Source organism: Eptatretus burgeri, chromosome 8 (genome assembly GCF_056783735.1).
Source record: "Eptatretus burgeri isolate ZD-2024b chromosome 8, Ebu_testis_v1, whole genome shotgun sequence".
NCBI classification, from domain to species: Eukaryota; Metazoa; Chordata; class Myxini; order Myxiniformes; family Myxinidae; genus Eptatretus; species Eptatretus burgeri.
In genome coordinates this window covers 8,190,565-8,205,296 of record NC_140968.1, presented here as the reverse complement: position 1 = coordinate 8,205,296, position 14,732 = coordinate 8,190,565, and the positions used below count along the sequence as shown (strand labels likewise).

General features: G+C 44.6%; 1 protein-coding gene across 1 annotated transcript in view; it reads left to right on the top strand.

Moving 5' to 3' along the window:
- Nucleotides 1–14,732, top strand: part of LOC147021037 (uncharacterized) — a 123,571-nt gene that overhangs the window by 79,530 nt on the left and 29,309 nt on the right. Inside the window, 2 exon segments of the mRNA XM_085893556.1 lie at nucleotides 8,344–8,389; nucleotides 8,569–8,776. Of these exon segments, the coding sequence (XP_085749682.1) occupies nucleotides 8,344–8,389; nucleotides 8,569–8,776 (254 nt within the window).

Below are 14,732 nucleotides of genomic sequence, written 5' to 3'. Positions count from 1 at the left end.
TCTTTGTCGTACAAACTATTGCTTCAACATCATATTATTTCCTATTCCCGAAATTATGTGTTTGTTGTTTGCTAATTGTGCTTCCACATATCTCCTGTTTCTTACCAAGAGGATATAATAATATTCTTCTTTACGAGACTGATAAAAATCGTGTAGGTCTTCTCGGTTGAATGAAAAAGACCAATTACATCCTAAATCACACATATTATACCTCCATTTCTCTATTCTCATATTAACTATCCTTCCTTCTTCATAAAATTCAATACGAATCAGGTAATTGAATTTAATAAGAAAAGGTGAATGGTTTGTTGAACCAGGTGTTGTGGTTGTAAGTTCTACTTGTTTAACAAAAAGTGCCGTTTTATTTAAAGATGTATATTGTGATAAATCACTGAATCTCACCCATTCAGTCGCATCAATCAGGCTTGGATAATTTATTTATTCATAAACATTTTTCATATGAATATTTTTTGCTATACGATATTTCTGTCGTTCAGCCTTTGCCTTTCTGTAATAATTTGATAAATCAATATCCAGCTGTTGGGATACACCAAAGATAGAACCGTCTTTACCAACATCAGTAATTTATATTAGATTAAAAATAATGTCACTGAAAAATTTATTTTTGTTGAGTTGAAATAACACATCAATCTATAATTCCAGCAATCTCTGTGCGTCTGTCTGTGACCGCTGTTTCTCGACAACCACTGGTCCGATGTAATTGAAACTTGCCAGGTATATTGCTGGGGGCCCTGTGGATGCGCCTTTTCAAGGTTTAATATTAATCGGACAAGTGGTTCCCAAGTTATGGCCATTTCTTTACCAAACCAATGACAGGACACGTTGCTGCGGAGGCGTGGCCGATGGGGAAAGGGTGCCTTAGTTCCCAATGACAGGGCACGTTGCTGCGGCCATTTATTTACCAAACCAATGACAGGACACGTTGCTGCGTTGGCGTGGCCGATGGGGAAAGGGCGCCTTAGTTACTGTGGCATAGGAGTGGCAATGGTCAATGGCAGCGAATGTCATGGCTAGCAAAGACAGGGAGGTAAACTTGATTTTAATTTGGATTTTAATTAACTCTGTGTGTGTAAGTATCACAGCAGTTGTTACTTCAACGCAAGTGATAATTCGTGGAATGCATGTGAACATTCCATACGGGCACGCACCACTTCCGGATACCGATGACTTACTGTATTGTAATAATTTCTCGATTTCTTATGCGGATTTACAGACAAACACAATGCCCCAATCCAGTCATCGTTTACGAGAGTTGTTTGAAAGTTTTTGCGTTTTTTTTGCATGTATGGCCACGCACATACGGGCACGCACATTGGGCACGTGAGAGTGAAGGAATGGCCTGTGTGGTTGTGTTTCTGGTCCGCGGTTTGAATTTTTTTTTTTTGCACGTACAGCCACGCACGTACGGCCACGCATGTACGGGCATGCACTAGTCTATCTATAATTCCAGCAATCTCTGTGTGTGTGTCTGTGACCGCTGTTTCTCACCAACCACTGCTCCGATCTCATTGAAACTTGCCAGTTATATTGCTGGGGACCTGAGTATGTGCCTTTTCAAGGATTGATATTAATCGGACAAGTGTTTCCCAAGTTATCGCCATTTATTTACCAAACCAAGGACAGGATACGGTGCTATGATGTCACAATTGACGTCACAATTATCAATTACGTTTGCTATCAAAGAAGACACATATTGCCGTGAAAATTTCGTTTCGATCGGAATTACCGTTCCTGAGAAAATGATTTTTAAAGCGAAAGAACCCAAAAATTGCCGGCGGAAAAAGAAAAATAATAAATAATCTCTCTCTAATTCCAGCAAACTGTGTGTGTGTGTGTGTGTGTGTGTGTGTGTGTGTGTGTGTGTGTGTGTGTGTGTGTGTGTGTGTGTGTGTGTGTGTGTGTGTGCGTGCGTGCGTGAGACCGCTGTTTCGCGACAACCACTGGTACGATCTAATTGAAACTTGCCAGGTATATTGCTGGGGACCTGAGAATGTGCCTTTTCAAGGTTTGATATTAATCGGACAAGTGGTTCCCAAGTTATGGCCATTTATTTACCAAACCAATGACAGGACACGTTGCTGCGTAGGCTTGGCCGATGGGGAAAGGGTGCCTTAGTTACCAATGACAGGACAGGTAGCTGTGGCCATTTATTTACCAAACCAATGACAAGACACGTTGCTGCGTAGGCGTGGCCGATGCGGAAAGCGCACCTTAGCTACCGTGGCGTAGGAGTGGCAATGGTCAATGGCAGCGAATGTCATGACTTGCAAAGACAGGGAGGTAAACTTGATTTTAATTTGGATTTTAATTAACTCTGTGTATGTATCACAGCAGTTGTTACTTCAATGCAAGCGATAATTCGTGGAATGCATGTGAACATTCCGTGCGGGCACGCACTACTTCTGGATAGTGATGACTTACGGTATTGTAATAATTTCTCAATTTCTAATGCAAATTTATCGATAAACACAATGCCCCAATCCAGTCGTCATTTACGAGAGCAAAGGAACGGACTGTCCATTTGTTTTTTCTGGCACAGAGTTTGAAAGTTGTTTTTTTTTTTTGCACATACAGCCATGAACGTACAGGCACGCACGTACGGGCACGCGAAGAAACGGCCTGTGTGGTTGTTGTTTCTGGTACGCGGTTTTAAAGCTTTTTTTTTGCACGTACAGCCACTCACGTGTGGCCATGCACATACGGCCACGAACATATGGGCATGCACTAATATTGATAATAATAACATTGAAAGGTGTGATAAGAAGCGAAAGGGAATAAAGAAAAATATAATCAAGGAAACAATAAACGTTAAACATTATTGCAACTGTTTAACCTTAAAGAAGGAAGAGTGGGGAAAAATGAATACAATAAGAAGTTATAAACATCAATTATATACAGAAGACCTAAACAAGAAAGCATTCGGAGCTTTTGATAATAAAAGATATATTTTAGAGAATGGAATCAATAGTCTCCCTTATGGTTATAAGTATATGTGTTAAGATATTGGGTTGGGGATTTTAACGGGCAACCGCCGTCTTTTTACTGATTTATAAATGATAGAACCAAGCAATAACCAAACCATAAAGTGGAGATGTAATCAGCCTTGGTATTTAAATTGGAAACATAAAGAATGTGAGAAATGTTAAATGTCTTATTGAAGAAATAACCGGGGTAAAGTAGATGAAACAAATAAGCGGATAAATTTAATTACAAATAAGTTGGAGGATGTCAAGAAAAAAAAAAATCCTTGAATGGACTGAAAACTTTGATGGTTATTAATTGAACAATGGAAAAACAATTTACTACAATCTCAAAATTATATGTGGCTCAGGGGGTAGTCAAAGAAGAACATTGAGAGAAGTTTATCATTTCATTTCTACTCAACAAAGACACTTAAACCAAGAAGGAAGTTCCAAGTTATTCTTTATGAATATATTCGATGGAAATGAATGTTATAGGAAAATTAAGTTGTTCCCTAAAGTAGAACATGGACAAATATTCGTTAGTTCGCTCTTTGAGTGTGAAGAAAATATGAAAGTTGAAGAAGTGCTTTCATCAGTAAGTCTCAATATATCATCGTCTCAATTTTTAATTTGCATGTATGGGAGGGAAGGGGATACGTAGTGAGAAAATGAGTGTCCTATTTTAAGCTTTTGGGGCTTCGGTCAGAAAGTTTTTCCCTTTTCCCCCATCAATTTGCATGGGCGTCCAAGAAACCCCATTTATCATCTCCTGTCATCCTCCCAAAAGGACAATAAAAATTTTCAGCGCCCCTCCAAGTTATGGAGCAGAGGATCTCACATTTACAAACTGTCCGATGGACGGACCTGGAATGCGTCAAATCGGGATGTCAGAATTCACAAACCTCCAGTCTGGACTCAAGATGATGTGATGAAGTAATGTAAAGTCCTTTGAGAATTCGAAAAGGAAACTAATTTAAACTATTACCATGTTTATTATTACTTGTTTTATGGTTAATCCGTGCTGTGGCAATTACTACACTTCAACTTCGAGTTAATTAGTGTCATTGTTGTCTACTGAGATGCGGTATGAATGTGGTTAAAGAAAGGGGGAAATGTGGAGTTGTGCACAGACCGGACTCTGGAGGGAGCGGCGAGGAGAGAAGGAGTTCGGGGTGAGAGGTCAGGAGGTGTATAGTGTAAAGGTTGTAACGTCCCGATGTCGATTTAGGATTCGGTTCCTCATTCTTGGAGTATTTTAAAATACAACAAAACCGTCAATTACAATGGTGGAGATCAGTAATAAAAAGGACAAATGTGAATTGAAGAAGAAGAAGGGGAAGGGGAAGGGGAAGGGAAGGACAGGACAGGACAGGACAGGACAGGACGATGAAGAACTTCCGGGTTGTTGTTCCTGCAAACCTCGTACAGAACCTCGAACCGAGATCCTCGTGGTCGGGACGGGACTGATGGGAAGAGGTATTTTGGGAATTCTTATTTAACAATAAAAACGTGAATTTAAATATAAAATAATTTTATGTTTTTTTGACGACGTCGATGAAGGAAAGTAAAAGGAGTTTTTATTGAATGTTTGTTGAGGTGTTTGATTGTTAATTTAATGAGGTGTTTTTCACTCCTTTTGTTTACAATCAAATCATCACTAAACTTCCCACAATGATAATTAAACCTCATTCTTCCTTTTTACAACAAAACTACCAGAAACCTTTTATAATTGACTTGAATATCCAATTTAATCCCGAAATGAGGAGTAACGAGGGTACGAGGTTCGATTACCGACTTTACCAGTTCCGTGGGATATTTGAGGTTCATAATCTGAATGGAGTTGAAAACCCTGATTAATAATCTGTAAACTCAAAAATATCGTGTGGGTCTAAAATGTAACATTCCTCGTTAACCTTCCACCGACATTCCATCTCAGTGAAATTGGACTCCACAGGGAAATTATTCAGGAATTCGAGAACTCAGGGGGAAAGTGTTACCCCGCCCCACCTCCCCTCCCCGCCCCCACCTCCCCTCCCCCGCCTGTATCACTCTGCACCCGCCGCCTTGTCCCCATCAGGCGAGCCCCTCCCGCCCCCATCTGGAACCTATACATCTCCCATCAATGCACAAATCCCTTCGGTGGGGTGTGGAATGTGTTTTCAGAGATGACGGTGTCGGACTCATTGAACCTGGATTTTTATCTTCTAGGAAAGTGTAAATTCATGATGTATCTGTGAGAAAGTTCAAGTAAAAGTAAATTGAGATGTTTGTTTGTTCTTTTCCCCACATGTGGGTTTCAGAAGGTGGAACGGAGCCCTCCAGGTGTGTGTTTTACATGTCATCACTTCAATATGTGTGTTTATATTCACGACTTGGTTGTGTATGCATGTATGTATTATTGTCGAGGCACAACACACAACACACAACAAGAGGGGTGGGAGAGGGAAGGACAAAACTGTGGGGAACAAAGACATATGGAGATCTGTGGAATGGAGAGTGATGGGACAGGGAACATGTGGGAAGCAAGATGGACAGGACAGGGACTTTCAGGAAGGAAAGCAGGGAATTTGATGGAGGTGGGTTTGGGGTGGATTAACGGGGGTAAAAATATCGAGGTATTGGATGGTGGAAGGTAGGAGGTGATGTTGAACAGCTGTTTTGAAGACCTGGAGGGAAAAGTGGGATTGAAGAGAGTGTGGGAGTTTATTCCAAAGGTGGGGGGAAAAAGAGGAATGAAAGAGTGAACGTAAGTAGTGATTGATTTTGGTAGTTTTTATCAGAACGGGATTCCTGACGGATCTTGAATATCCTGTGGAAATAATAGGGTGGTGGGGGTGGGGGGAGAGCAAATCACAGACAGAGACCGGCGACGGGGGGGGGGTGGGGGGTGTCGACCAGAGGGGAGACAGTGGAAGACAGAAAGACTACCGACCCGTCCTGCGCTGTGAAAGTCAATGAGAGGCCCAAAGATTCGGCTTCACCACAGGAGATACCAATGATCCTAAATGCCTTGGTTTTCCACAGCATGAAGCTGAGAAAGGTGAGGGGCAGGAGCACCAGCCCAGAGAAGAGAGAAGTACTCCATCTGGCCGTGGACGAAAGCTTTGCATTTCGTCAGGAGCACTTTTTCTCTCCAAAGAACCTTTCTGTGTTTCAGGATGGGACAGACAGACAGCAAGAGCCTATTATTAGAAGGAGATGGTGGGGCCAGGGCCGAATTTAGGGGCAAAAGACCGAGGAGACCGCCTGGAGTACTGGCTTTGTGTGAGCCAGCCAGGAAGATACAACAGGAATTAACAATGGAATTGGCACAGGCGGTAGAAATTCAGATTTGGTCTATCATGTCTGTGCAACATCAACACCTCGATTCAGATTCAATAAATCCATCAATGTAACGACTCAATTTAATAGGGATATTGGGGAGGGGGTGAGAGAGTGGGGATGAGAGATGTGGGGCAGGTGCAGGAATATCACCAGGGAATAAATAAATGACAAATTTGGTTGCCGGGATAAGGGGGGTGGGGGTCGGCTGGTTTGGGGTGAACAATACACAACATCAATCCCACAGTATCCCATGACAAGACCTTCGCTACCCCTTCACCACTTCTGCCCTGACCACCCCTTCACTACTTGTGAACTACCACCGACTCCCCGCTGCCTTCCCTCACCACCGACTCCCCGCTGCCTTCCCTCACCACCGACTCCCCGCTGCCTTCCCTCACCACCGACTCCCCGCTGCCTTCCCTCACCTCCGACTCCCCGCTGCCTTCCCTCACCTCCGACTCCCCGCTGCCTTCCCTCACCACCGACTCCCCGCTGCCTTCCCTCACCTCCGACTCCCCGCTGCCTTCCCTCACCTCCGACTCCCCGCTGCCTTCCCTCACCTCCGACTCCCCGCTGCCTTCCCTCACCTCCGACTCCCCGCTGCCTTCCCTCACCTCCGACTCCCCGCTGCCTTCCCTCACCTCCGACTCCCCGCTGCCTTCCCTCACCTCCGACTCCCCGCTGCCTGCCCTCACCTCCGACTCACCGCTGCCTGCCCTCACCTCCGACTCACCGCTGCCTGCCCTCACCTCCGACTCACCGCTGCCTGCCCTCACTGTGTCCCCTCACCGCTGCGTGCCGTGACTGCCCACTCACCACTGCCTGCCCTCATCACCCCATACCCCTCATAAGACATTCACATGTTGAACAAATGGAGAGGGGCTCCAAAGACGATTCTTGCGTGTGGTATCATTTCATCTCGGGCCAGCCCTGGGTGGGGGCAGTTGCCGATTTTGAAGTATTTGAGCTCACACTGAATGAAGGCAAATTCATGAATTCATTCATTGGAAGCATGTGCCACAGTGCATCGCTGCGTCCACTTTCCACTTGTACTCCAGGAGCCTCCGTCTGGCCACCCCCCAGCCAAATGCCTGGCCCATCCCCATCACGTAATTATAGGATATTCCAGACACCCCACCGAAGGGACACCTCAGATTAACCCGAGGAGACTCGTCTGGGAGATGACACCTCAGCACCAGCATAACGTACACTACAGTGTGTTTTATGGTGGCCAGAGTGCAAATACTGCCATCAACCTCCGAGGAAAGGTAAGCAACTGCAGGAGGACGTCTGCAGATGCAGTTGCACCAGATATGAATGGCTGTTGGTTCACAAGGAGCTCCTCTGCCCTTTTGGCAGGTTTTGTATTTAATCCTGCTAGGTTTCCATGAAACGGAACTGCGAAAGAAGAAAAGCAATAAGAGGTTCTTCCCCACCATGGCTTTTCTGCTTGTTTTGTGCAGCCATGGTGTTACTGTTGAGACCTTTTTCTCTCTGGACATTAATTACAAGCTTTTTGATGAAACGACAATGAAGGTGGGAGTGGTGGGGTTGCACTTTCATTTTTTGTTCCTTCATTTTGTTCGTAGTGGCTGCTGGTTGCATCGTTGTTGTGAGTGTGGCTGTGCTGCTGATGTTGTACCCCCTGTATTTTTAAGAAGAAATTTGGAATTTGGCCGGTGTGCCAGTGATAGCTCGCCTCATCTTCGAGAAAGACTCCATAGGATCTTTAATACCCACCAACTCGCGCTGTGAGAGAGGATGGCCAGTTGAACGTTCATCTGGATGAACGGCACACACATTGATCCCTTTCCCTCTCTGTCAAACACCACGGTGACAGTTTATTGCCGCGCTGGGATTCAAACCAAAGCGAGACAACTCGGGGTCAGTGTGTCTACCCCAAGTTCATCCTGCCAGCACACATGGGGTGAACAAACTGACTGCAAAACCCTGAATTGATTGGATAAGATACCGAGTGAAGAAAATAATATGCATAACCTTTCCTTTGTTAACATAAGCATTGTGTCCCTGGCAGGTCATCGGTGAAATGGACAACTTCTTGGAATGGCTCCAATCACAAGGTCTGAGAGCAGAAACAGCCCAAGCAGTGATCAATACACTTGGAATTGAGAATCAGAAGGTTCTTCGAGTTTGTACAGACTCTGATGCATTGCGAACAGAGCTCCTCTCTCTCGCCAAAGAGAAATTTAAATTTGCCATGTATGCCGACTTCTGTAAATTTGTGGAATCTTTTTTCAAGCCGCAGGTTGTCCAGCTTGCAGGCTCTTCTCTCTTGGGAAGTCTATTCATCAACTTGGAGACTGTTATTCGAGAACTTCCCAGTTTCTGCAAAAAGTTTATTGGATTCCAAAATGTGCAGCTGGAAAATATTCCTGGTTTCCGGGGAATCTGTTTCAGTGATGTCTGCAACCTCCATGATCAGGATGACGGATTAACACCCAAGTCTGGTATGTCACTATTTTATACACCTGAGCATGTCAAGAAATACCTTGATGTTCAACCATGAATATGTTTTTTCTTGTAACTTATGGAATCTCTTTTGGAACAATTTTGTGTTGAAAACCTTTAGATTCTCAATCCACAATGAATGTTTGTTTTTTTTGTATATATTGTCGAAGCTCGTGTGAGAGCCAACACACAACAAGATCTGTGGAAGGAAGAGGGATGGGGTGCGAAACATGGGGTAAACAAGATGGACACCACAGGGACTTTCAGAACCTTACATGACAGGGAGCTTTCGGGAAAGAAAGCGTGGAATTTGATTGAAGGAGGTGCGTTTGGGGTGGATTTACGGGGATGGAAAAGATCGTGGTTTTGGATGGGGGAAGATTGGAGGTGATGGTGAACAGCTGTTTTGAAGACCTGGAGGGAAGAGTGGGATTGAAGAGAGTGTGGGAATTTGTTCCAAAGGCAGGAAAAAAGTGCAATGAAAGAGTGAAGGTGAGCAGTGATTGGTGATTTTGGTAGTTTTACCAGAAAGGGGTTGCTGGTGGATCTGAAGCACCCTGCGAAATATGGGGGAGGGGGACATATCGCAGACAGAGCAAGGGGGCGATACCAGAGAGGAGACAGCAGAAGACAGAAAGACCACTGACCTGCCTGCGGTGAGAGAGTGAGTGATAGGCCCAAAGACTCAGCCTCACCGTGGGAGATGCCAACGATCTGAAATGCTTGGTTTCCACAGCATGAAACCAAGAACGGTGAGAGGCCGGAGCACCAGTCCATCAGGGAGAGCAAGACTCTATCAGGCTGTGGATGAAAGCTTTTCATGTGGTCAGGAGCTCAGGTGGGTCTCGGAAGGACTCTACACAATGGGGGGTACGCAGTCGGCGACTGGCTTTGGAGGGCAGTTTGGAAATGTGGCTTTCCCAGGAAAGATCATGGCAGATAGTGAGACAAAGAAGCTTGAATGAAAGGGCTTCTTTAAGAGGATTGTTGAGAAAGTGGATTGGGGGGGAGGGGGGTGGGGGGTGGAGCGGTGGTTCAGACGGTTCTTTCAGAGAGACATTGTGAGAGTGAGATTTGTCAGGATTGAAAGACATGTTCCACGTGTTGGACCAGTTTGTGATTTTTATCCATATCTGCAGAGAGTGAAGCTATCCTGGTGTTGGCGCAGTGGTTAGGGCAGCGGTTTGGGATCCAAAAGGTCCTGAGTTCAAGCCCCGTTGGGCCACTGAATTAATACACCAGGGGGTTGACTCAGCCTGTCATCCTTCCAAGGTCGGCGAAATGAGTACCAGTGTACTGGGCCGGTGTATACCCCGGTTAAAATAGGTGTACCATATCCCTGTGTCATAAGAGGCGACCAGGGTTGCGTCAGGAAGGGCATCCGGCGTAAAACATGTGCCAAATCACTATGCGGATCACACGGATGATCCGCTGTGGCGACCCTAAATGGGAGCAGCCGAAAGAAGAAGAAGAAGAGATCTGCAGAGAGTGAAGAAGCTACTGCTTGCCGATCTGAAGGATGACAGTTGGTATGGCAGAGTGTGGAGCCATCAGCAAAGAGATAAATAATATTTTCCAGAGAGTCTGAGAGATCATTGATGAAAACCAGAAAAACAACAGGGTGCAGAATGCTGCCTTGAGGAACTCCAGGCTGGACAGGAAGAGGGGATGAGAGAACTTATGAGAGAGGGGATTATCTGATGTCCCCCGGCCACCTCCCCTCCCCACCCCATCTACTTTCCCATCAATCGTCTTGAGGAAGTTCATTCACTTAAAATACGAGGTCTCACTGTCAGCCGTGATCTTTCTTGGGCGAAACACATTTCAAACTTGACCTCCAAAGCCAGCTGCTGACTGCATCTTTCATCACACAAAGTCCTTCCTTGGCACACCTGAACTCCTATCCATCAGCCTTTCTTGAACATGTGCAATGAACAACGAGAAATTTTCAAGAAAAATATATCTAGAACGACACTCGGTAGAGTACATACCTCCACCAGACTGAAAAGTTAATGTTTTGTATCCTATGGATATTTTGTATCCTATGGCCGGATCTGGATCCAGACCTGAACCAAAATCGAATCGACTTATTCTTGTCACCGAGCCAACTCTTCCACAACCTTTTGAAGTATCGGTCTTTGGATCGGTTTTGTCCACATTTCTCAATGGTGAAGAATCACTTCAGAAATTCTCGTATCCAGATCTGGATCTTCACCAAATATCATCAATTTGTCCTCATAATCCACCAACCTGTTTACTAAGTTTCGTCTTCATCCATTGAGAATTTTTTGAGGTATTCTGTTCACAGTCATACAGACAGAGAAACAAACATGGGTGAAAACATAACCTCCGTCCACCTTCAGTGGTGGAGGTAAATTTACAAATACAAATCTTGAACACTTTCTTCAACACAAGTGCACATTTACCTTTCTTGAACACGTGCCAAAGATGAATCACCCTTTCGTGAACACACACCTTAACACACCCTTTCTTGAACATGTCTGGTGATCCAAAAACAATTCCTCAAAGATTACACAAAATGGAAATTCGGGAAACCAAGAGGCGTTTTTGCATCGTACTTCACTGACCAATCTGAACTCCAGTGGTGCAGCGTTTCGCTGCAAACTCCACACTTGATGACCAAAATCAATCGTTCATGACTTGTCCCACCTGAGTGACCATTAATATTATTATTGTTATTAATTATATTGTATCCACAACGATTATATACGAAACTATCTGAGGAGTGATAATTATCACTCCTCAGATAGTTGGGAAATTCATCCAACGGCTGGACATTTCAAAAGCCAGATCGTATCCCTGCAATTGTCCTGAAGACATGCTTGCCAGAATTGTCTCCTGTTCTGTGAAACCTGTATAACCTTTGCTTATCAAAGTTTGTTTTCTAATCTTTCTGGAAGTTGGCTTCAGTTGTACCTGCCTTTCAAGGGTCTGGGGAGAAATCTGATCCATCCAAATGTCAGCCGATCGGCTTTCTTCCCATGAGGAGCACAGTATTTTGAATGCCTCATCGGCAAACAGGTTATCACTTTCTTGAAAGTCTACACTCTCTGAACTGATGATCAGGATGGATTCCATCATTTATGATCGACTGGTGATGTTCTTTCCTTCATAACTCAACACTTGAACCAGGCCATAGACTAGTGCAGCGAGGGGAGACTTGTAGCCCTTGACATCTCCAAGGCTTTTGGTAGGTTGTCACAAGGGTCTCATTCACAAGCTGCGGTCGTATGGTATTCCTGCGCTTCTGTGGCAATAATCTCAGAATTACCACAGATCACCAAATTTTTGTGTGGCATGAGGGTCCATCTTCTGCAGCCCATATCATTCATGCAGGTAACTCCCAGGTCTGTGTTGGGGCCTTCGATTCTTCTGCTTTGCATACATTTACGTGCCACACAACATTTCATCTCGGCTCGCAATGTCTGCTGATGACTCAACCTGATACAGAACTTATCCTTGCTGCCTGCCCGCTTCATTCCGCCTTCAAGTCAGCGTCAATCCAAATTGGGATCTTGAGAATGTTCGTGATTGGGGGAAAAGACTGATTCATCAACATCAATCAAAAGAAAACCCACCTAATATCCATGTCCAGGTCAAGATACCCCTCTTTTTACAACCTGGTTATGGACCAAACACCATTTCAACAAGAGTGAGAATTGCTTTGCAATACATGTCCCCGACTGTTGTGATATTTTCGAAGCCCAAAAAGGGCAAAACTCTGTGAAAAATTGATGAAATGCCCTGAAACTCGAACGGGTGACGTAACTCATCATCATATGGCCATGTACCAAGTTTCAGTTGACTATGTTAAAGGATATGGAAAAAAAAACAGGGTGAAAGGTTTGAGGAAGGCTTTGATGGGGTTGGTGTAATGTGCAAGGTTTGAGTTGGTGAGGTTCACGGGAAACATTGAGGTGGTGGGTGTGGAGAGAAACATTGAGAGAGGATAGGGTGAGGAGGGATATAGAAAGTGGGAACATGAAGTTGAGGAATGTTGATTCCAATTCCAAATTGGACAATGATATTCTTCTTCTTCAGAAGAAGAAGAATAAGAAGAATAGATGATGGTTTAGGTGGGGTTGTCTTCATGGAAAACAAGCAAAGTGAAGCATTTTTATTCAATGAAGAGTTTGAAGTGGTTTTGAAAATGGGGGAAAAGAATGGAGAATAAAACAGTACAGGAAGAAGGAAATTCAAATGGAATGAGATTTCAATGGAGTGGAATTCTTTTCTTCTTTTTTCTTTTGAAGACGTTTTTCAACAATTACCTGGTGTTGGGTTAGGGTGGTGGCTTGGGATCCTATGGTCCTGAGTTCAAGCCCTGTTTTTCCGCTTAATGAACACCAGGGGGTTCACTCAGCTTGTCATCCTTCCGAGGTCGGTGAAATGAGTACCACTGCAGCAGCCGTAAAGCTGCACATGAAGGAAAGGGGTATTGACGGATTGATTAAATGTGGTGTTGGTGTGGCGCAGGCGTGATGGGCTGAAAGGCCTCCTCTTGTGCCTTAATTCCTTGTAAATCCTTGAAGTGAGCAGAAGAAATGGGACTTTTGAGGTTGAAGTAAAATATTTGGAAAGAAAGAAGCAAAACGAGGAATTCTGGAGACAAAACGGACACCAAATCTTACAGTGGCCGGCTAAAGTAGGACGTGATCAAGAGAAAAAAACAAATTCGACAAACGCAGCACAAGAAGGTACGAATTAACACAGGCAACACGTGACTTTTGAAATGACTTGATCTGCCTTAGATTCTTGGCATGCATCCACCAAAATTTGTTGACAACAGTCATCGGGTGGCCTAAACGTATGGCATGCCTGCCAAATAAGGATTGTACCATGAAACGACTCACCAGATTTTTAAAGCAGCTGAAAATACTTGGAAATGTACCTGTGAAAAAGGGGTGTACCTCTGCACAACAAAAGATTTGGAGAACTATCTAAACAACTGAACAACTAGTTTTATCAGAAGGGGATTGTTGGCGGACCTTGAGCACCCTTTGGAGATATGGTCGGGACAAATCACAGACAGAGCAGAGGGGGCCGAGACCGGAGAGGAGACGGAAGAAGACAAAGACCACCGACCTGCCTGCAGTGAGAAAGTGACAGGTTCAAAGTCTCGGCCTCATCGTCAGAGATACCAATGATCCGAAATGCCTTGGTTTCGACAGCGTGAAGCTGAGAAAGGCGGGAAGCAGGAGCACCAACCCAGATTGGAGAGCAGTACTCCATCAGGCTGTGGACGAAAGCTTTGTATGTGGTCAGGAGCTCAGGTGGGCCGATGAAGGACTTTGCACGATGGAGGATTCCCAGTCGGCAACTGGCTTTGGAGGTCATGTTGGAAATATGGCTTTCCCAGGAAAGATCATGGCAGATAGTGAGACCCAAAAGCTTGACATAAAGGACTTCTTCCAGAGGATTGTTGATAAAGTAGATGTTGGTGGTGGGGGGGGCTGTGTTGCGGCGGTTCCAAACGGTCCTTTCGGAGAGACAAAGTGAGAGTGTGAGATTTGTCCGGATTGAAAGACATGTTGCACTTGTTGGACCAGTTTGTCATTTTACCCAGATCTGCAGAGAGTGAAGAAGCTGCTGCTTGCTGGTGTGAGGGATTACAAATGATACGGCAGAGTGTGGAGTCATCAGCAAAGAGATAAAGAGGATTTTCCAGAGAGTCGGAGAGATCCTTGATGAAAACCAGAAATAGAACATGAGTAGAGCATAAATGGGGTTTCTCAGGCATCCATTCAAATGAATGGGGAAAAAGGGAAAAACTCTGAATCAAGCCCAAAAAGCCCAAAACAGAAACTGATTTCCTCCCTCTCCCATTCAAGCAAATGTTAAAACCTTTCTGTCTCAAGCCCCAAAAGCCCAAAACAGGAGACTGATTTCCTCCCTCTCCAATGCAAATGAATAAGGATACCATTCTAACTCAAG